General features: G+C 44.0%; 1 protein-coding gene across 8 annotated transcripts in view; it reads right to left on the bottom strand.

Moving 5' to 3' along the window:
- Positions 1-23,814, bottom strand: part of BCAS3 (BCAS3 microtubule associated cell migration factor) — a 295,445-nt gene that overhangs the window by 161,792 nt on the left and 109,839 nt on the right. For all 8 annotated transcript variants that reach the window (XM_063174268.1, XM_063174266.1, XM_063174267.1 and 5 more), the window contains 3 exons: positions 15,286-15,386; positions 11,240-11,436; positions 9,192-9,289 (listed from right to left, as the gene is read on the bottom strand). In XM_063174268.1, coding sequence (XP_063030338.1) covers positions 9,192-9,289; positions 11,240-11,436; positions 15,286-15,386 — 396 coding nt within the window. The remainder of the gene's footprint in view (positions 1-9,191; positions 9,290-11,239; positions 11,437-15,285; positions 15,387-23,814) is intronic.

A 23,814-nucleotide genomic window follows, 5' to 3' on the forward strand; every position in this document is an offset into this window, starting at 1 on the left:
GCAAAGGAACACCCCTCACCTGTGCCCCATGCCAATTCCATGTCCCCTGGCAAAGGAACACCCCTCACCTGTGCCCCATGCCAATTCCATGTCCCCTGGCAAAGGAACACCTCTCACCTGTCCCCTGGCAAAGGGAGGGCCCCTCACCTGTGCCCCATGCCAATTCCATGTCCCCTGTGCCACCTCCCTGTCCCTCCCCGAGCCGTGACCCGCGCGGGCGCTCTCCCTTCACGCCTTGCACAATCCCTCACTCAAGGGTTATTAAAAGGCCAGAACTGGGCCAATAAAGCTGATTTTATTTGTTCATGCACAGCAGTGGGGGAGTGCTGCCTGCTGATGGCACTGAACAAACCATGACACCCCTGGTCTGAGCTCCTTGTCAGCTCCTGCTGGAGCAGCTCCGAGTTTATCAGAGCAGTGCTGGAAATGGCCACATCAGGCAGAGCTGGTGCCCCTTCACCTTCCCCTCCTCAGCCCCAACAAAAACCATTTTACAGCATGGGGAATATTTGATATACCACCTAATCATCACCAATTAATAATCTTACTGAGCCCTGATCACCTTTAAGCTGTGCATCCTCCCACAACCTTCCTCTGCAGGAACCAGCACAAACCAACTCCAGTATAATTTAATTTTTTTTTTTTTTTTTTTTGGTCAGGCAGATTCACAAAGTTTCAATCATGTTCCATTGGAGAAAAAGGAAAAAAGCATGAGCCAAACTTTGAAATTAAATCATGAAATAGTGAAGCCCTGCTGGCAGTTCAGCTTACTGGGCATCAAAGTTTAAACTTTGCTTTCAACCTCAGTTTTCCAAACACGCTGTCACTCACCATAATATGGGTTAAAAATAAGAGAAAGCAAAGATGAAATGTAAATGATTTAAATGCATGCATATGTTCTTTTGTAAAATGCATAATGCAGCTGCAAGATTTTTCCTCATATTTTGGACACAAATCAAGGGGGAAATGGTTCACTTACAACACAGTGAATTTTTAACTTCAGTGCTAAGATGCAGCTCCCTGCAAGCATTTCTGTGTATACTGAGTGTTGCTTTGCTTTTATTTGGGTTTTTTCCCTAGAGTTTAAATACAAACACCCAAACCAAAAGACTACCAGAGCACTTTTTCCTTCTCCAAATTCTTTCACACCAACTTTCGGCTTGTTATAAATCCACCAGCAACACAAAAGCTTTGCAGATGATCTACGGCCATTTACCACATCTTACATTCAATCCCAAGTAAAATCATCCTTATTTTTAAAATATATTTTAAGTGATGGGCAAAAAGTAGAGTACTCAGTGGTTTGCTCAGTAAATAACAGAGGCAGGGAAGGGGAGCAGGGAAAGGAGGCCCTGATTGTCACCATCCTCCTCCTCAGCTGCTCTGGGGTGCAAGGAGAGTCCTGGAGCTCCCAGCCTCAGCTTTGGGGTGTTTATTCCATCTTGGAGGAGCCCAGCTGGGATGTGCTCGTCCCAAAGGGACCATGGTGACCATCAGGAGCTCCTTTCCCTGCTCTCTGCAGCAGGCACTTGCTGGCACCAGCTTTGGCTTTTCAGAGCTCTCCAGGCAGAGCTGGAGCAGTAACCAGCACCCAATTTAGCCTGGCTTGTAATAAAAAGTGAAAGTTAAAAGCAATGCAAGCAGCAGATAAAGAACTATTAAAATCTGGCTGGGGTGGTGCCAGGGATGGAGTCCAAGGCAGGGGAGGAGCCACAGCCCCAAGCCAATGGCTATCCCACAGTGGTGGGTAATTAAGGAAAACAAAATATTTTCCATCTGTTTCTTTACCCCTGACGTCACCAAGGCAATAAAATATATACACAAGTGAGCACCAACAGGCTGTATTTCAACTTAAATATAAATATTTATTCCCAGCAGAGAACATCTTTACTCCAGTGAGTAGCCAGGGTGAGGAGGCTGTGACTGGAGCACCCTCAAGGTATTAAACTGCACCTTGGAGTAGATGAAATGCCTGGCTAACTTATCATGGCAAATAGCTCAGTTTTATGTGTCACATCCCCAAATCCACACTTCTGCTCACTCATCCTTATCACACTCTAATGGACAACTGCTAAAACCTGCTCCTTTTGGGTTAACAGTGGTGAAAATAAGTGCTTATGCTGATATTACATTAAAAATTACAGCAGGAGGAAGCTGAGAGACAAAAGGAAGGGTCTGCAGAGCCCTGAGGACAAGGGCTGATGTTCTGGAACACCTCCTGAAAACAGGGCAGGACAAGCTGCAGGATCTCAGGATGATCAGAACCAGAATCCTGAAACCATTAACATCCAACAGACACTGCAGGCCAAAGTGGCAACAAGAAAAACTGAGGCATATTTAGTTGTTTTCAAAGCAAACATGGGAAATGGTGAGCAAATACTTTGAAAGATAAAGCCTAATTAATGAAATCACTAAATAAAAATGTCTCTATTACAAACTGATCACAAATAAAGCTTTCCCTGAAACAATACTCCCTCCAAAACTCAAACACTCTTTTAATTTGCACATTCATTTTAAGGCCATTTCAAGCAGTCTAGATTATTAGATGAGCTTAGCATATGTTACAAGCTTATGAAAATATAAAGATTTGCAAAATGCCTCCTTTAAGCAGTGAAGGAAAAGAGCAGAAATGTCAATGCACACGCTGCCTGCAAATACCAGTGGTGTGTTATTTCTGTGCAATCTCTCAAAACACAAGTACAGACACTGAGGTTTCTGGATCTCTTGTAAGTTTAACAGTAGCTGGGAGCTCTTAGATCTCCAGCTATAATAAATATTGTATCCTACAGGAGCCCATCGGGAATCTCAGCTCATGTGTTGCTCCACAGAAGATTGTGGTGTCAGATATGATTAGAATCAACACTTCCCACTTCTTCAGAGCTTTAAAGCTACCTACACACAGCATTAACAAAGATAATTAAGGGGCACATCAGAATTTCACATTAATAATGAGTTTTTGTTAACCAGCACAAAACACCCAGGATAACAAGATTATTTTTTCCCCCCTAAATAAACCCATGACATTTCTGTGCTCACGCCGTGCTCCAGCCCAGTGCAATTGTTCAGCTGATGTGAACTGAAGGTGCCTTCCCCAGCTGGAAGGTGGAGGCTCACACTTGAGCAGTGAGACACTGCAGGGGCTGCACTAATGGAGCCTGAACACACGTCAGGCAGGTTGTGTGACACAGGAACAACTGTCTGGGAGCAGCAGCACCGTGCCAGGGACCATTACCAGGGCCCCGGGGCCACACTGCAACTCATCCTGCTGGGGAAGGAAAACCCCATCCCCTGCATTTTAACCATGCTGGGGAGGACACAGCTCACCCAGGGAGCTGGGACATAACACAGGAACTGCTGGGCCAAAAATCACCTGGGACGGGTGAACAGGGAGAGCAGCACCCCAGGAACCTCACCTGCTTAAAGCCAAATTCCACCCAACACAGCAGGGCCTAGGAATTTAGAAATTGCTGAGTTTTGATTTTCATTCCCACCACTGGAATCAGATGCACACAGCAGTGGTTTTTAAGCTGATACAGTTGAAATGCAACCATCTCAGAAGAGATGAACTGCTTCAGTCACTGCCAGACTGCTCAGCTGTACCACAGGCACACTGGGATGAGGAGACTCCTCTGTCCCTTGCAGGGCAAAGCTGCCCCACATCACCACACTGTGCTGTGGGGAGTGAGCTGCCACCTCCAGAACTGACTAAACCACCCACAATCATCACAGGCTGGAAAATTAAATCAGCATCTAATGATTCTGCTGCCTTTCACTGACTGCTGCCATGCCTGGCCTCTCCAGTGTACTTCTCCTGCCTGCAGAAAACACCCACCAGTGTTTGCAGACATTAATGCTGCTCCATGGGCCCCTGCAGCTGAGTCTTTTCCCAGTCCAGGCAGAGATCCAGCAGCAAGTGCCCCATCAGTAGTGTCAGGTCATTTCAATTTCTCCTCACATCTCCCCAGTCTATAGGGCATGGCTGTTTGCAGATGTAATCATGAACACTGCACTGGCATCTTGGAGCCTGGTGGAGTCACTTGTGTCTTAAGGCTCTCTTCAAAAAATCATCAGATAACATTTTCTCAAATTAGATGAAATAAATCAAGTTGAAAACATTCTAAGTACCAGGATTTTGCATTATGCAGCTCATGCACACACACACTTAGCAAGGCAGATGAGCTGGATGGAGACAGCAGGAGCACATGTGAGGAAACAAAGATACCTGAGATATCCCACATGCTGTCACCAGGCAGGGAATAATGCAGAAAATGTTATGCAAATAGGTAACATAATAAGCATTTTAAATAGATACATTAACAGGATCAGCACAGAAGTTATTCCAGGAAAGCAAAATAACTTAAACTCATGTAAATTCAGGCTGACAGCATGAGTAACACAAACCAAGCAGCGCTGGGTTGGCTTTTCTGTGTTCCTGAACAGGTGATGCCCCCTAAGAGCAGCTTGTTCTCTGCCCATTATTAAAACCTCTCAATTACTGTGAAGAACAGCCCAGGGGCCAAAGCCCTTCCTTGCCTTCAAAGCTCAGCATTATCCCCTGCAGCCCCGAGCGCAATCTCTATCTGCCACAACAAACCACCTTTATCCCAGGCAGGTAATTACAGGTTCAGGTCAAGGGCTGCAGGCAGATCCATTTCACGGCAGGGAGCTCAGCAGCCCTGACACCCGAGCTGTGTCCCCTGCCCCAGCCTGGCACTCATCGCCTGTGGCAGCAGGGACAGCCTGGGAATTCACAATGCTGGTGACTTCATCTGCCAGCTGCATTCACACATCTTTACTACCTGAATAACGGAGCTGCGCTGCTCCCAGGCAGCACTTTGTGCTCTACAGCGTTTGGGAATAAATATTTGATTGTGCGTACAACAGAAAGGAGCTCAGATGGTTTAAGGTGTGATGGCAGAAGTGTTTATTAAACTCCAAGTGAGAGCATTGCTGGACAGTAAAAATTTGTCCCGTGGTCTGTGCCTCACAGGTGTGGTGATGAACAATAAAAGGACAGCTCCCTCCCCAACAAAGGCCCAGTCAATTCTTCTGTTCATTAAACCCTCTGCAGGCAGAACTCCCTGTCCATGACCAGCCAGTCACACACAAAAGAGAGGGAAGTACTAAATTACAAGCTGATTTTAAGTGGGCATTGATTGAAGTAACCAGAAGAGAGCTTAGTGTTGTCAGAGTTTCATACAACAGTAATAAACAATCTTCATTAAAAAATGATGTGTGCATCCCCCTGCAGCACAGCACTCACCAGGTTTCAGCTGAGAACATTAAGGTTCCCCCCACCCCACACACAATTAATGAGGAAAAGAATCCTCAGGATCTTTTTTCTCTACGAATTAATTTTATTCATTAAATAATGTCATTCACTGAAATCCTTCCCACTCAATTTCTGCATTTATTCTAGGCAAGAAAGAAATAAATTTATGATTCTATTCTGTGACCTCCTCCCAGCAGGAAAGGAAGAGGTTGATGCAGAAAAACAGATTAGACAATTCCTCTGTCAATGTTCTCATCCTGCACTAGCAATGCAACCAAATCATTACTTGGCTGATGGGTAAGTGTGCAAAAGCTCTTTGTGTGAGGGAACAAACAAGGCTTTCCATAGACAGACACACAGATGCAGCCACTTCTCTGAAATGAGCAGGGCTGAGTCCCTGAGCACACCTGAGGACCTGAGCCCACACCTGGGTGCAGCTGAAGCCAAACACTCAGTGCCCAGGTGTGGGCAAACTCCCCGACCAGCAACTGCTGCAAAATCCTTTCCTGGAGCTGTTCCAGCTCTGCAAGCTCAGAATTTACTGTACAGATACCCTAACCTACCCCTAATTTCTGCATCTCTCATTATTCAGAGAGCCCCACCAGGTCTGTTTTTTCAGATATGTCACACATATGATGTATGTCATCTCCACAGGTCACAGAATGAAAAATTCAGAGAGGTGCTGGTTGGGGTGGGTGTGTAAAGATGTGACCTTTAGCTGCAGCATCACCTGCACACTTTAAGGTTCCTGTTTAATTTCTGGGCTCATAAATAAAGCCTGACCCACTAAGGCTTAACCCAAAGCCTGAGCACACCTTTGGGGAGGAAGGACAGACAGACAGACACCCTCTGCCTGCTGCACACAGTGAGCAGCTCCGGCCTTGCAGTGGCTCTGCTGCTGCATTATCACCAAAACCTTCCTGCTTTACAGAGATTTAAACTCACTCTTGTCCCCCTTTAACATTTCCAACTCCAATCTGGAGCAGCATCTGGAATTCCAGTGCATTTCATCCTTCAGGGTACATTCTCTGTGATGCATATGACTCAAATATGTGCACTGAGGGACAAGTGTCCAGTTGCTTTAGGTGACTGAATTTTTGCAAACTTTTCTTGAAAAAAATAAACCAGAGAAGAGTCTTGGGAGAATTTTGAGTTGAGAGAACCAAGCTGTAATATATATATTTAAAATACATCCAAGTAACCTTTACAGATTCACCCACCTTGAGAATGACACTAAATTTTCATTATTGATTACCAGCATTAGAGTTTTGCACTTTTTAAATTAAGACTTTTCTAAGTGATCCAATGAGATTGTCCTTAGCACACCACAGCTTTACAGACACATGAGGAAAAAAACATGCTTAAAAAAAACCCAAAAAAACATACAAACTGCTTAATAAATGCACCAAGAGAATTGTCACCAAAGGGGGAGAGGGAAGGAAGCTATTGGGGATGGCAGAAGATAATGGAGATGATAAACATGTACTTGGAGTCTTTTGATAGGAAGGAGAAGTGATGAGTCAGATAAGCAGAGGCGCCACACGGTTGCATCTCCAAGCAACAGGCAATCAAAGCTCCAGATAAAATCTTCATAAAGTGCAACAGGCCCCAGTGCAGGGCCAGAGCTCAGCAATCACTTCCTGGTTCAGCCCAGGCAGCAGAAATTTATGACCTACTTAAAAATCCTTCAAACCTAAAAATGTCTTTTCCATAAAGAACATCAGCAACGTGGGAAGAGCAGGAAATGAGAATACTCAAAGTGGTGGACTGGAACACAAAAAGCCAATGCTGTACATGAGTGGTGCTAAAACCAAACCCTTCCCATCCATAGCTGAGATTAATGGAGTTTTCTGCACATCTCACAGGTGGGAGGAGAAGAAAATAAGCATTAAGTACTCTTCTTTCCTTTTCTGGACCCTGTTACAAATACAGTTTGAAACCTCAAAACCAGTGTATATATTTTCCTTGTGTCTTCTTTACTCTGCAACAATTCACACCCCTAAACCATCACACAATTCAGACTCTGAACCCCTAAGTTCTGCATGGGAAAGAGTGAGGATCAGGCAATACAAAAGCTGCAAGGAGATGCTAAAATTCCAGAATCAAAAATCAATTCCAACCCAAGCTGTCTGGGTGAAGCGAATAAAACTCTGCCATCAGCATGTCCCCGACAAAAGCCATGTATTGTTTACAAGAAACTTATGGAGTGCTATAACCAAACTGAGTCATACTGCACAGTAAATATATTCTCAGTGTCCTAACAATGTATACAATGGATTTTGGCAATTTTAATATAGACACACATGTTAAAGGCATTACAAATGAGGCTTCACCACATTCACATGGGTCAGTTCATATTAAAGCCCCATCCCCACCTGAGGAACTGTTCAGCATGGAGGAGGCACAGCCCTGTGTGCCCATTGCTGCTGCTGAGGATGGGTAACACAGCTTCAGAAATGCTGCAGTTACAGAATGATCACATTTCAGAATTACTGCACAGCCCTGTTACAGGTGAAGGCACTGCTCCTGCACGGGAGGGAAAATCCCCACCCTGACAATGCTGATATCTCTCTCTGCATCAGCTGATAGTGAGCACAGCTCTGCCATTAATCACTCTGAATCTCAAGTGTCACAAATACAGCCTGAAGCTCTCCTGTGATTCCAACTTGGAACCTTTTAGGAGCAATAAGCATAGATGAACTAGGCAACAAAAAAAAAATCATAACTGATGCATTAATATTTTCTTCTGTATCAAACAATTATTTTCAAAATTACTTTGCCATGTAGTAAAACAAACAAATTCCCCTTCAATAACCAACACCAGATGTTTGTCTAAGCCCAACAGGAATTAATTTAACAACTTTTAAATATTTGAAATGGAATTTATAAGGACAATTCTCAATATCCAAAGTAAATGTGGTTACTATTGAACTCTGTTATAAACACATACATGAAATATCCTGTAATACCCAAATAAATTCATTTGGCAAACAATGAAGTATCTTGGACTCAGCATTTATATCAAACAGCAAACAGAGTCTGAAACAGGAGCTTTTATTTTAACTCTCTTTAAACCAACCTTCAGAAACCCCTTTCTGTATGTGTTACAGTCTCTTTTTACAGTTTAACCTCAATCCAATCAGGAGTCTCCAGGGATTTTCAAATCACTGAAGATTAAAATCCTCTCCGACTTGACTGTTTGACTAATGCTGTGTGTTTAATAATTCTACTTGTGAGAGATTTTATTTGACAAAATCCTGCTGTGTGGACCCTCAGACACTGCACAGCTGCACTGGAACATAAAGCTCTGCTGCTGCCATTGTTTCTTTAGACAGGCTATTCCCCAGCACTGAGGGGAACAGAGAACTTTATAGCACATCTATTACTCTGTTGATATTAACACAACCACTGTAGTATTAAATCCACACACTCTTTTCAGAGCAGAGCAGTGAAAATGTGCCTATTACACAAACATAGATAAACTCTCCTGTTGTCCCAACTGCTCACAGAAATCAATTACATTTATGATTACATTTCAATGAAAGCTACTTTATAAACGAGACAGAACTGTAATAATCTCTGCTTTAGGCATTCATTAATAAAAGCATTTCAGTGTTAGTATTTGTAAATGTTCTGCTTTTTAGTTTAGGCAATTTTTAGTATTTTATAGCTCATGTTAAACTTTACATAAATATGTGTCCAGACCTTACCACAATGCTGTAACTTCACATTTGAGTGGTAAGAGGAGGGGGAAATAAAAATCATCATTATGGCAGGATTGAGCATTTGTATGAGACAGCACTTACCCTGTGGTGCAGAAAACCAGGACAACTTTGATGGCAACAATTAGTACACATATTACCAGGCAGAACCAAAGAGCAGGTTGATGATATGGAGCAGAAAATGAGGCTGTTCCTACCTGAAGTAGCATCGATGACCGTGGAGACGCCGCGCCGGTCGGCCGCGGGCCGCGGGGACCCCGGCATGCTGACGGGCTCCGAGCGCACGGGCTGGATCCTGGCGAGCACAGAAACCACAGTGAGCCAGGCTGGAGAGCAGGTGAAGGGCATCAGATCCAGCCTGTGACCTGCCACCTCCTCATCCACTAAACCATGGCACTGAATCCACATAAATCACAGTGAGCCAGGCTGGAGAGCAGGTGAAGGGCATCAGATCCAGCCTGTGACCTGCCACCTCCTCATCCACTAAACCATGGCACTGAATCCACATAAATCACAGTGAGCCAGGCTGGAGAGCAGCCTGAAGGGCATCAGATCCAGCCTGTGACCTGCCACCTCCTCATCCACTAAACCATGGCACTGAATCCACATAGATCACAGTGAGCCAGGCTGGAGAGCAGCCTGAAGGGCATCAGATCCAACCTATGGCCTGCCATCTCCTCATCCAGTAAATCATAGCACTGAGTCCACACAATCACAGTGAGCCAGACTGGAGAACAGCCTGAACATCATCCAGTCCAACCCATGGCCTGCCACCTCCTTATCAACAAAACCATGGCACTGAGTCCACACAATCGCAGTGAGCCAGGCTGGAGAGCACCCTGAAGGACATCCAGTTCAACGCATGGCCTGCCACCTCCTCATCCACAGCACTAAGTCCACACAAACACGGTGAACCAGGCTGGAGAACACCCTAAAAATCATCCAGTCCAACTTCTTACCTGCTACCTCCTCACCAACTAAACCATGGCACTGAGGGCCACCTCCAGTCCTACTCTGAGCAGGTCCAGGGATGGTGGCTCCACCCCTCCATGGGCAGAATATTAACAGCCACCACCTGGCCACAATCCCACCCAAACGAGAATCACCTGGGACAAGCAGCAATTTCATTGTCAAGTGGCTTAAAAGCCGTTGGAAAGTTCTGGTTTCCCTTGATTGGTTGCAGCTGAGATTGGGATGATCTGCCCAGAGACTCAAAGTTGGGTATTCCCAAAGAATGGCTCAGATGGGAGCTCTCAGGGAGCCTCAAAGGATAAAGATCACCCTACTCAAACTTGGTTAAAAGCCTCCATTGCCCTCCTCAACAGAGAATTTTAAAGACCCTTTTGTAACTGTTGATTCCTTTTATAACAAAGATCTGTATTATTTCTTTTTATTTCTGCTTTCTTTCTGTATATGCATACATATATATTTTTATATTTTTTAAAAATTTGACAGCTACATCCTTACTCGTGGCAGTAATTACACACAAGGAGAAATCAAACATTTCAAACCCATGGATTTCCAGTCCAAGGGTAATCTGCCCACTTTTCATGGGACCAGTCATATTATCCAGCTCTCTTGATTTACTCCTAAGAATTTCAGACACAGTCCCAAACAATCCAAGTCCCTACCACAGAACTTTGGACTTCAAATCACATGCAGAGTCAGGAGCATGGAAACTTGTTAAATCTGGAGTCACTGGGCAGGACACAAACACTTAGAGCATAAATCTTTTCTACAAATCACCAGTAAATGTAAACCCACAGTTATCTTCACTCTCCTTCCTTCCCTTCCCTTCGCCTGTCCCCTGCCCCCAGTTCCAAATCAGCTGATGTCCAAAACCAGATGAATTAAATACATGAAAAAAAATTACAAAGAAGGAAAAAATGGAGTGGGAAAAAACAAAAACAGGGAGGAGGAAAAAATTCCAGAAGTTCACTTACTGTTCCAACACACTGACCGCTGTCTAAATTCATGGCACAAAGCTCCCACTCACGTCTGGGAAAATGAATTTATTAAGCAATGCAGAAACTGTGAAAGGCAAGAGCACACTGAGCAAGGCCACCAGACTTTGTGCTGTCTTTGTCTGACAGCAAAAGGAATCTGAGCTGCTCAGCCTGGATGGACTTTTCCCACTGGTGCATCACCACTCTTCCAAGACCTTCCTCTGGACAAGCCTGATAAAAACCGTGACACATCCCACAGAAGCAAACGCCAGGCAGCTGGGAATTGGTGTTACTGTTACCTGAGGCTGTTGAGATCGAGATCATCGGTGTCAAAGTCCAGCAGGGGCTGGGGGGTGTCGCTGGGCCCGTGCGACTGCAGCACGGAGGAGCTGGAGGAGATGACGGTGGTCTGGCCCGACGGGTGGATGGTCTTGAACTGGAACTGGGGGCCCATCCACAGGCGCCGGTGAGGCCCCGTGTGAGTCACAATTTCCACCTGTGCGAGGGGAGACGGCCAGGGATTAACACTGAGCTGCAGCTCCAGCTAATGAGGGGCTCTGTGGTGGTGTCCACAGGGGTCACAGGATGAGGGGAGACATGAGAATCTGACTCCATGCTTCAGAAGGCTGATTTGTTATTTTATAATGTATGTTATACTAAAATGATATTTTAAAACAATACTAAAAGAATAGAAGAAAGGATTTTATCAGAAGACTAGCAAGGAAAGGCAAAGAAAAGAATGATTATAAAATCTTGTGACTGACCAGAGAGCCTGAGCCACCTGACTGTGATTGGCCATTAATTAGAAGCAACCACATGAGACCAATCACAGATGCACCTGTTGCATTCCACAGCAGCAGATAATCAATGTTTGCATTTTGTTCCTGAGGCCTCTCAGATTCTCAGGAGAAAAATCCTGGCAAAGGTACTTCAGAAAATATCAGGGCTACAGAGTTCTTTTGGTGTGCTGGACTCCTGGAATCCCACTGTTCTCAAGGGAGAAGGGTGCTCTAAGCCAGGGTGCTTGCAGGAATGTTTAACAAAGCAAAATTGGAGATGTCTTTGCTGGAGAATGATGCTTCAGCCAAAGCCAAGACCTTCTTGCAGAGACTTGAGAGCTCGTGAACCACCAGCCCCAGGACACTGAACTCCAGTTCTTAAGTTGTTCTAAAGATCAAAGCTTCATCCTGGTCAGCACCTCACCTGATCCTGTTCATTCTCCCCCTTGCCATGATGAAATACACCCCAAAACTCAAATGCCATGACTGACAGGGAACACATTTCTGCCTGAATCTGCATGGAGCAGAGAGAGGAACCAAGGGCCCACATCCCCCAGAGATCCCCAAGCAGGGGAGGGAAGCACTTCCAGAGAGCTCCTCCCAGCTTTGTCAAAGTTCTCAGCTTCAGCTGCTTCCCATGGATCCAGTGAGAGCTGGATGGTAAATCACAGCTCCTAATTCCTGTTGGCACATGCAAGGAGAGGCTGGCACAGAGCACCTTGTGGGAAGCACAAAATCCATAACCCAGAGCCATGGGAAGAGTGCCAGGATGAGCCCAGGTCACACTAAGCACAGCAACACAACCATGGATGTGCCACAAACACGTCCATTTAACCAAAATTCTGACAATTAAACAGAAGCAGGGTGTTTGTGATCAGGAAAACCGTAAATAAAAGGGTGAACAAAGCATTCAACTTCTCTAATGACGAGAATAGAATCATTAAGGCTGGAAAGATAATGCAATACAAGACTAAAAATCAAAAAGAGCTTTTAAATATCAGGGAAAGGAAAGGTAAAATGAAATTATTAAGCTCTGGTGAACTCATACTTTTAGAACAGAAAATAGACTATAAAGTACCTATTAGTTTCTGCTAAAACAATCAGCATCACAGCAGAAATGCAAATTAGCACGGAATTCATGAAAACAGATTTTTATATAGGTACACAGATGTGCACTAGTAGTGACTCTCCATCTTCAAGGAGCAATTGGAAACCCTGGCTGATGTCAGTTCTCTGCTCATGTCAGACAACAACCACAGCAGCTCTATTTCCATCCTTGCATTTAGCTCAGCCTACCCCAGCTTGGCTGCAGCCCTTTCTGAGGCAAGTAGCTTTTATGTAGCAGCGTAAATTAGGCCACAGATAAAGTAATCTGTGTATTTTAAGCTTGAAACCATCAGTGTCACAGAGCCGAGAGGTAAACAGATGCCTCTGCAATTTCACTGAGGCTATGGCCAGATGTTCCTATTCACTCTCCTGTTGTGTGCAGGACAAACATATTGTATCTACTTCCCACTGACAGCACCCATTACCCACTGTTCTAATTGAAAAGTTGAAGTGAAGGGCGGTGTTTTTTCACTGCTTGCTGTTGCTGTTGATAACAACACTTTAATTTTGAAAAACATCCTTGCACTTTAGGCTTAATCTGAAGTGGCTGGCTCGGGGAGAGCCAGCGTTGCTGTGCTCCAAGGGCTCTCATCACTGCTGCTCTGAGCAGGAATTAAACATTCCAGGAGCATTCTCAGAATTATCCCTGTTCTGTGACATCACTTGGGATTTTTATTTCCTTTTACAAATTTATTTATTCTTCTAGGGGGATGGATGTGGTGAAGTTCGAGCAGTCTAAGTTCTGTTGACATCTTGTATCTTCTAAGAATTATTAATAAACAAAAAAGCCATAATGTAGGTTTGCCATAATCTCTTTTTCCCTGAGGTTTCACCAGAACACTAAAATAAGGAAATGCCTCCAAACAGTCCTGGAGAGGTGGAAAACTACAGAAACTACAGGTGAAATCTGCTCCCAGTGAACTCAGAGATAAAATTCCTGTTGACTGCCCTGACTGAGGAGTTTCATCATCTTTGTGCTCTGAGAAATCAGACACAGCAAAAACAAATGAGACACCTCAAAGTGCAGCCACATCTGAAACCTCAGACAGGTAAATGAATTCACATGACTGGATTCCCCAGTGAATGCTCCTCCTGGACAGGTCCATGTGGAAACCTAACCTCTCATTTCAGGAAAAAGCTGTGTATGATTTATTCACCAGTGGGAGAAGCAAATCCCATCCATAAATATTTCATATTTATGCCATACACCCCAGCAACACATTTAATGCATCACTCCCATAACAACATTGTTCTTAAACCAGAGGAAACCCACCTAATTTGTCAGGGTGAATTCCATGGATCAGGTACCTTGTAATTGCTCTGGCAAATCCAGAGCATTTGTAAATTTTATTTATTTATTTAACTCTAACCTTTCATTTCTAACAGGAACTAATTCTCAGTGTATTATTCATGACCTACATTCTTACACTGAGGTTCTGAGCCAAATGCTCAAGTATTTACTGAGTTCTTACAGAGAAGCTTCATGGACTGAGACAAAGCAAGACTGGATAACAAGACAAAGATTAGACCTAAAGATATAAAAATCCTCCACCAAGCATGATAGTTTTAAAGCAATAGAATATTTATATCTGGCTAGAAGTCACAGGAATGGAATGGAATGGAATGGAAGGAAGGAAGGAAGGAAGGAAGGAAGGAAGGAAGGAAGGAAGGAAGGAAGGAAGGAAGGAAGGAAGGAAGGAAGGAAGGAAGGAAGGAAGGAAGGAAGGAAGGAAGGAAGGAAGGAAGGAAGGAAGGAAGGAAGGAAGGAAGTGGCGGAAGGAAGGAAGGAAGTGGCGGAAGGAAGTGGCGGAAGGAAGTGGCGGAAGGAAGTGGCGGAAGGAAGTGGCGGAAGGAAGTGGCGGAAGGAAGTGGCGGAAGGAAGTGGCGGAAGGAAGTGGCGGAAGGAAGGAAGGAAGGAAGGAAGGAAGGAAGGAAGGAAGGAAGGAAGGAAGGAAGGAAGGAAGGAAGGAAGGAAGGAAGGAAGGAAGGAAGGAAGGAAGGAAGGAAGGAAGGAAGGAAGGAAGGAAGGAAGGAAGGAAGGAAGGAAGGAAGGAAGGAAGGAAGGAAGGAAGGAAGGAAGGAAGGAAGGAAGGAAGGAAGGAAGGAAGGAAGGAAGGAAGGAAGGAAGGAAGGAAGGAAGGGTCACCACCATTCTGCCAACTTCCTTCATCCCTGCCCTAAAAGGACCATGCCAGGAGACAAAGGGAGGCAGATCACTTGTTACTGCCAGCTGAAACTTCCCACTTCATGCTGGGCTTCCCAGGGATGTGTCAGGAATGCTGGGGCTCTGTCAGCTCTGGCACCATCAGATCCATTCCCACACCCACAGCAGAGTCACCTTCACACACAGCAACACCCTGCCTGCAGGAAGGTTAATTCCCACTTGGGGGAAAGTTGGGAATTTTGCTTCCAGAGGCTCCCACTGCTGTTCTGCTGAGCTGGGAGCCCCCAGAGCCTACCTGGGACAGCCACTCCTCATCCTCCTGCCCGCTGTGGTCGGAGGCCAGGCTGTCGTAGGACTCGTGCCGGGTGATGGGCCCAGGGCTCCCCGGAGGCACCACTGCAAAAAACCCACAAAACACAAATCAGACTTACTGCTGAATGCTTTATGTAAAAAAAAGCTTTTAAAGTAAGTTAATGGCACAGCAATGTATGTTTTCTTGAGGATTCACAGTACACTCTGAATATGAAATCACAGCACCCACTTCTCTTCCTTGAAACCACACAAGTACAAACCAAACCCAATATTTTGACCCATTTTGCTGCTGCCCTCATGCTCCCCACATCTCCTGGCTCCCTGAATCCTGCTGCCTGTTTCAGAGAGCACAGCTGATCAACTGCAGGCTTCCCTGTTACTGAACTCCCTAACAAACTCCATGGCTCCAGCAGATGGTTTTGCTTTCAAACCAACAGGAACTTTATGGACTGATCTGAATTTTTTTTTTTTGTTCTTTCTGTCCCAGGGGCAACTACCAGAGCTGTCAAGATTAGGGAAGCTGCAAAACCACAGCCCAGGGAGCAGCATCCCCCCTGTCTGCTCGCTGGATTTCTCCCTTGGGGAATACTTTCACATTTTACTGGAGATTCAAGATGGCTTTACAGTGAGAAAGAAATTTGAAAAAACAACAGAAAAGCTGAACAAATTATTCGTTTTGGTGGTGCCCTGGAAGCCTTTCCCCGAGGAGCCACAGCTCTTGTGTTTCCACGCAGCATTAACCCCTTCCAGCCAGGAGTGATGGAAATGCTGAATTCCATGGAAAAGCTCTGCCTGGGAGTTCAGCAGCAGGGCAGCAATGATAAAGGCTCAGCTGAGGTCAGCCCTCAGCCATTTATTTGGCTGTTTAATAAAGCTGCATTTCTGTGCCACACCTAGCACAGCAGCAGTTTGGAGGGGCTGGTTGGGATGGGGGATCCCCACTCCCACCCTTCCCAGTGGGAATGTGCAGTGAGCTGGGAGAAATGACCTTACAGACAAGTGATCCTGGCTGGATCTGCCACCCCTCTGCTGCTTCTTACACATGTTCATATGGGCAATCTTTCCAACTTGAAAATGCCCTTGGAATTGTAGGAACAAACACAGTGTAAAAATGCAAAGCCCTTTTTCCTGTTTCCCCCTTTTCTGGGCACACACCTCTCACATCCATATCAAGCTCCAAGATGAGATTAATTTAACCCTCGTAGGCCATTTCCAGGAATTTGAGTAATCTTTTATCTTCCAGCTCAATTCCTTGAAAATCTGAATTCACACTGGAAATTACAACAGATTCTCACTCACCACTGAGGTTATTCTGATGCTGCAACACAGAGTATTTTAAATTTCTGAAGAATTTCCCAACCATGCAGGATAACAAACAATAAAATTCCAATTCTTGCAAAGCTTTGTAGCAAGTTTTTTACTGGTTCTCCTGTAATTTCTCCTTCATTGGGAAAAGTCACAAATGGAGCAGACACAGAGTAGGAGCAAGAAAGCCTTGGCTGCACAATTTTACTGCAATTGCAGGTGGCTTGTACCTTCTTAAAATAATCAAATCAATTAAATGCCTTGTGTCTGAGCTATGCTAAATTTTAACTTGTTCTCACACCAATATCTGGAACAAACACATCAAATATCTGCAACTGAGTTTGTTTAACCTAGAAATACACAAACACAAAAGTGAAAAAATACAAAAAAATAAGTGCTTACTAAAAATCTAAGGTGAGAATTCAAACATACAACTTCTGTCTGACAGTATGACAGGACATGAGTTCTTACAGTTTGCTTATTAAATTAATCAAAAAATGAGCATTCAAGGACACTTCTGAAAAACTGGACTGATACCTATAGCAAAAATCAGTTTTGCCATCAATATTTGGCAAAAAGGATCTTTGAGCTGCTCAAAAGTAATAATGGCACCTTTAGTCTCTGTCCTCCATCAAGGTTCCTTTCTCTGCACTGACAGAATTGGTGTTACCATGGTATTGAAGGAAGGTTGTATCTGGAAAAAGCACATTGCAAATGAAGTTATTTGTGATGATTGTTAGTGCCAGGAAAACTGCACAGAAGGGACTGTGAGACACAAGAGTCACCACAAAGCAAAGCAAAGGCTGGAACACAGCAGAGCTGATATTCCTCTGGAGTTCCAGACCTGATTCACACAGCTCGATGAATAAGTATGAAAAACTCCCCTCATTGTTTAAAAGCTTCTCCTTGATATTTACTGACAAGTAAAGAAAACAAACAATTTGTATTAATCTCAAATAATTTGCATAGACATTCCTGCCACGTGAGCAAGATAAAATACACATTGAGGAATACTGGAATTAACACAGTGGGTTTGTTCATGGATGGGCTAATTGTACAATAAATACCTAAAGCTAAGACAAATCTTCCTTCAAGGATTATAAATTATCATCTTTCAGCAGCATAAAAGTGTTGGAACAAAGAACCACTACAGTTCAATTGTAGTGTGTGCACTTATGGCTTTAATTTGGGAACAATAAATCATTAGTTTTACTTAGTTTTGTGTACTTCTTGAACCAAAAGGTTTTAATTTTCTCATTTATAGAAATAAGCTTTGCACAATTCAATTTAATTGAGAGTTATATATGAAATTCCCAGTGTGCTCTTCTCTAAGGGCTGCATGTTTGTCCAAATTAAGAGCAAACAAAGGCATTTGAGCACCACAAAGCCTGTTTGTTTGGTGCACATGCCTGCAGACACCCAGAGCTCGCCTCTTCCATCTCCAGAATTATCATTTAATATAATTAACGTTAATAATGTCAGATGAGTTTCTAAAATGCAGTAGCAACAGGTCAATGTACTCTTAAATAACCTCTCCAGTCTCCAGGGATGTCTGTGGTGAACAGGTACACAAGATAAAAATGATATGTACCTTATTTTCATAAAAACCCCACCCTAACACCTGATTTTGATGCTTTTCCTCTGATTCCTCAGTTACATCTAGGTGGGGTAGAGACTTGAGGAAATCATAAGTTTCTCAACAAACTTCAGGAGTCCTTGTGCTGGAAAATTCAGCTCCACAATTTGAATTACTTCCTTCATGCCTTTGTTCCAGAGCATCACCGTCAGCAGAATGTGACGGTTCTGGCTCACCCCAAATTCACCACATTCACCTTTTTTCCCTGTTATTGATGTGATCTCAGCTCTGCCAGGGTGGTTTTGGTGCCCCACAGTTGTGTAGCTCACATCCAGCTCGTGCTCTGTGGGTCTGTGTCAGAGCTGCTGCCTCTGGCTCTACCTCTGCCCAAGTGGGACAGCAAAGCAAAGGGCAGGATTTCATTCTGGGCAGAACACTCACAGCCATGTTAACAATAAACTGTTTGTAGGCTGGAGATATGCTCCATGTAAGTTTTCTTGTGGCTACACGTTACTGAACAAAGTTCTGGTTTTAATGCAGTTTTCAGCTTGTAAACTCCCACAGGAGCATGGCACGCAGATTAAAATATCCTCTTTTACCCAAAACTACTCCCTGCTCATTTTTTTTCCTGTTAGGACTTTCTGAGACTCTCATATGCATAAATATAATAAAATTAAGCTAAAAAAGGGCTATAAAGCAGGAGTTTAGCCAGACTGACAGCTATTCCACAGCACCAGTTGATTAGAGCTGGATTCATTCATTATTTGTGTTCTGTCCACAGTTTATTTGGTGCTTTATGGACCATCCACTCTCTGTATCAGCACTTTAATAAAGATATAGGCAGGTCTGTAATTAGGAAATTAATTCTTAGATTTTTTTTATGACTGCTTTACTTGCTCCTTACTCACACTGGTCTGACAGTCAACAGCCTGGATTTTTTTCCCCCAAGTTAAAAATTCCCTGGGCTTAATTTCAGCTTCCATCTCCAAAGTTCCCTTAGGAGGCCAGCCTAGCACAATGCACTTCTAGATCTGTGCAGAGCTAGACCCTGATATTATTCACAGCATGGAGAACCTTAAAGCTGCTCTACACTCAGACTGCGAGCAGACAATCAGTTGGGCACCACAACAGAACAAACATATTCTTTTCTGAGTTAAAGAACAGTTTGAACTGCACGAAGGCACGGTGAAATCCATCTGATGGCCATCTTTAAAGAATTATGGAAGAGGTAACTATTTCTATAATTCACCGACTTCAAAAGTATGTTTGACATTATTGTCGGGAAAATTATGTTAACCATGGATTACTGTTACAATCAAAGTATGTAGTGAGAAGTCAAGAGGCTTAGTAGTAAATTTTCAAAGCGGAGCGTGGGGATTTACCCGTTTGACTCCCATTAACGGCAATGGGAGGCGCGCGGCGAAATCCCCGCACGCCGCTTTGAAAACTGACCCTGCGTGCTCACGGACCCTGCTCTAAGGACTTCCAGATGACCATGCAGCAGGAGGAAAGAACCATTTCAGCATGTGCCCTTGTTCATTACTGTTGTTTGTACACATCTGAAAGTGTTTGAGGGGCTGTGCTGGCGCTGTTTGCAGCGCTGGGTTCGTAACGCGCGCGTCGGGGCGGGAGAGCTGGGGCTGAGGAAACCAAGCCCGGGCCCAGGGCTGTCCCTGCAGCACAACCTCAACAGCCACATCCCCAGCAGCCAAGGCACCTTGCAGAGCTCATTGCCATCTCTATTATTTCACAAATACTTCACAAGAATGTATCATGAGTTATTCCACTGCTCACTCAATGATTTACCTACAGTGCTCTTCCAGAAATTAAATTTTCTTCCTTTAACACTCAGTCCTGGTTCTTGTAGATAGCAGAAAGTGCAGGCTACAGTCTTAGTTTTCCCTAAAAAAACCCACCATGAACTCAGTTTCATTAGAAACACCTTTTCTGGAAGAGGAAGGGGAGGCAGATTAACCTGCAATCTGTCACGCCTCCGAGTGTGAGAAGCAAACTTGAAAATTCCATTTTCACCATTTGTGACTCTTTCCAGGAAACCCCAAACACATTCTCTATGAGAAATGCCTGCTTGGAATCGGTTTTCTCCAGGAATACTGTAACCATAGTTGTTTTTTTTTTTTTAATTATACATATATATATATATATATATACACACATTCATATAATACAGTAGTACTATAATAAAGTAGAATTTAATGAAAATTATTAACTGACTTGAGGCAACATTGGGTAGAAAGAATAAAATGGCAAAGTGGGAATCTAGAAGATGGAATTTCTGGCACTCTGATTTTGCAGTTTTAAGCCTGGAACACTCAGCTGACACAACCTGGTGGCAAGGCCCTCACCTGTGGCACTGGGCACAGCTGAAGGGCAGGGGTTTGGGCACCATTCACACAACCAGCACAGGAAAATGAGGTGGAAATGTTCACCCATATCCCATGGCTTGTTCCAGCTCCTCTCCACAGCATCTTAGGTGAGCTCAGGTGAAACTCCCCCACTCCAGGGCAAGGTCAGAGCTGGGTTTGGACAGGGATGGACTCCACAAGTGGGCTGTGTTCAACTGGCCAAGTGCAGAACCAGTAAAGCACAGCAGAGATGCTGGAATGAAGCTGAAACTGCCCCAAGCTCCTGCTTGAGCGTGGCCCTGCCACAGAGGCTTTGAACACCTCATAACCACACAGCAGAGTAATTGTTGTTACTGCACAGGCTCTGCTTTTGATCAGTTTTACTGTCTGAAACCCAGCTTGCTGTGACAGACATTGAACATACCCAGAGCAAGAGCAGCTCTGGCCTCCCAGAAATGCTACACAACTCTCTGGTTACACCCACAGAAAGGGATGTACCAGCACCTGCATTCCTCCATCCCAAACCCATGGCTAAAGATGCAAAACTCTCAATGAGGAGAGGAAGGAGAAAGAAGAGGTACAGCACAAAATGGGATTATCAATCCAGCTCATTCAGCAACGAGTGAGCAGCACCTCACTCTGCTGGGCACTGAGGAGGGCTGGAGGACCACAATGTCCAGATTCCTCCTGTGGCACTCCTTGGCTGCCATTCCAGGCATCACAGCTTGGTTTTCATGGTGTCTGTGTTCACAGCACATATTCACAGCTATTTCATACACTCTCCATCTTACCTTCAGACTTCCCACAATACTCACTAGCTCTGCGGATGTAATTTTTATTTCTGTCAATGGAATGTATGAAAGGAACATAAAAGGGGCCATAAAGAACCACGATGCTGCTTGGAGACAGAAGTCTTGCCCAGGGTGAAGAGCTTTCATTAGAGGGAGCAGGAAGTGCAAACATGATGTCAGAGCTACAGAGATTATCTGTATAAATGGTGTTATCATTTAACCCAAACAAACAGCAGGGAAAGGCTCACCCCCTCCCTGTGAAGACAATGGACAGTTACTAAATTGGACTTGTAATGAAAGCCATTTTCAGTGAAACACAAGATATATGCAACAGTTGGTCCAGAAATAAAAATCTGTTGTAACAGCCAAAAGTCAAAGGCAGCTATAAATACAGGCCTTAATCTTTTCAAGAATCCCTTAACAAAGCCTATAAAACTGATTGTATCTTGCTCAAGTGCAAATTCTTACTCAGAAAAATGTAACAGCCCTGCAAGTATGACTTGGAGAGCAGTACAGGGACAAGGAAGGAGAATACAGAGTGCTGGTTAGCATACTCACATCTTGGAATACAAATGACATTGCATTAAGAATAAACAATTAATGAGACAGCAGAAGCCTCAGCTACAGGTCCATTTTTCTGAGAGAGAAACAATTTCCAGAAGCGGTCAGAGCGGGATGCAGGAACACTGCATCTTTCCTTTTAACACAACAGAAATGCTCTTTGATTATTTAAAAGCCAATTGCAAAGATCTGTCTTCAAAACCTCCTATTGCAGGTTTAATAGCAAAGAGGTGCAAGTACACTTACCAGCAACACGGGAGTAAAGCACAGACTTCTGTTTTAACAAAATCTATATTTATACGATTACATTTCCTATGGTTGAGGGCAGCTGTAATTAATGGATTTCCCTCCTTCCCCTAATGCAGTCATTTGTCAATTTAAACACAGAATGCCCAATCAATTTTGATGTATTTAGTAAGCAATTTGTCAGAGTACTGCACACCAGTTAATATATTAATTCTTGTCACTGGCCCGTTCTGACAACTGCAGGCCCTGTCCATGAAATTGGTCCTGATGAGCCAAAACTCTTGCCTGGAATGTGAAGGTGCCCTTTGCAGAGCCAGAGGAGAGAAATCAGATCTCAATCCATTCAATACCTTTTTGGGGCAGTTTTTGGACAATTTTAGGGGGTTTATTCATTAATGTGTTAATTTGCCATATTTCAGGTATTGCATCTACTGTGCAATGGAAAAGTGAATTCAGAGTGGAGAGATGAGGAAGAAAGGAAATAAACATGAAATGAGGATGTCAGACTTTCTGGTGATTACCTGTTTCCATGGCAATTCCACTGTGTGCCAGGAACACTGGCTGTGTCAATTCAAACATGCAAAAAACATGTGAAAGACACAGAAGTCACACAAAGGAAACAAGGGGTAAGCCAGGCAAATATGCAAAACTTCAGGGCCTGGTGACAGAGGAAAGAATTCATTTGAAAGAAACCTGAACACAACGAGGGGATTGTCATGGACATCTTAGCAGCATCCTCAGAAGTTTATACAACCCAAAGCACCTTCATTCCTAAGTAGCAAACAGCAGGAAGAAGGCAGGATTTAAAGAGTAATTAATGACAAAACTTGGCAATTCTGTGGAAAAAGCTTTAACATTGCAAGGTCCTGTGGACACCAAAACCCTCCTGTGCACACATGCAGTGCCTGGCACAGCCCTCCTCCCACTGCCAGGACACTTTAACTACATGAAGCTATTTATGCTATAGCAAAAACATCTAGGTAGAATAAAATGTGACTTAGATTTCCTCTGTTGTGGTTAGATGTGGAAGTTGCTCAGGTGAATAAAGACACAAATAAGGTAGAATACTGTGTATTAAATGTGAGGAGTGCAGAGAAATATCTGATACCTAAAAGCCAGCACTGAAGACCTGAGGATTGTCATTAATCCAGGGGTTTGTGGGATGGACTCATGGGAATCTCTCTGTCAGAAGCAGCTCTCAGGACTGGTGACACTTTCTCTGCAGAGTTTGGAGCAGGATCCTGACACTTCCAGCAGGCCAGCAGGTTGTGGAATTGAATGTGCAAGTTCACTTTCAAGCCATGAACTTACAGAAAGCTGTAAATCCCTCACTTCCACTTTCTCACCTGTGCAGCAGCCCTGAGCTGTGCTGACATGCTCAGGTACACAGAGCTGCACACACTGATGCAGGTTTCTGCAGCAGATGTCACAGATGACCTCAAAGCAAGGAAACAGCTGTGCTGATCCACTTACAAATACCCTTGGGATAAAGGTCTTGGACACTTGTTGTACAAAACATTTCTTCAAACAATGGCTCCTTGTTCCTTCCTTTCTAGCTGCAAATAAAACTTTCAGATTCTTTAAAGATATTAAAAGCTGAACCATGTGTTGATAACCTAAAGCAGGATTTTTTGAATATCCTCTATTTAGCACAAGAAGTCACCGGCCTG

Source organism: Melospiza melodia, chromosome 21 (genome assembly GCF_035770615.1).
Source record: "Melospiza melodia melodia isolate bMelMel2 chromosome 21, bMelMel2.pri, whole genome shotgun sequence".
Lineage (NCBI taxonomy): Eukaryota > Metazoa > Chordata > Aves > Passeriformes > Passerellidae > Melospiza > Melospiza melodia.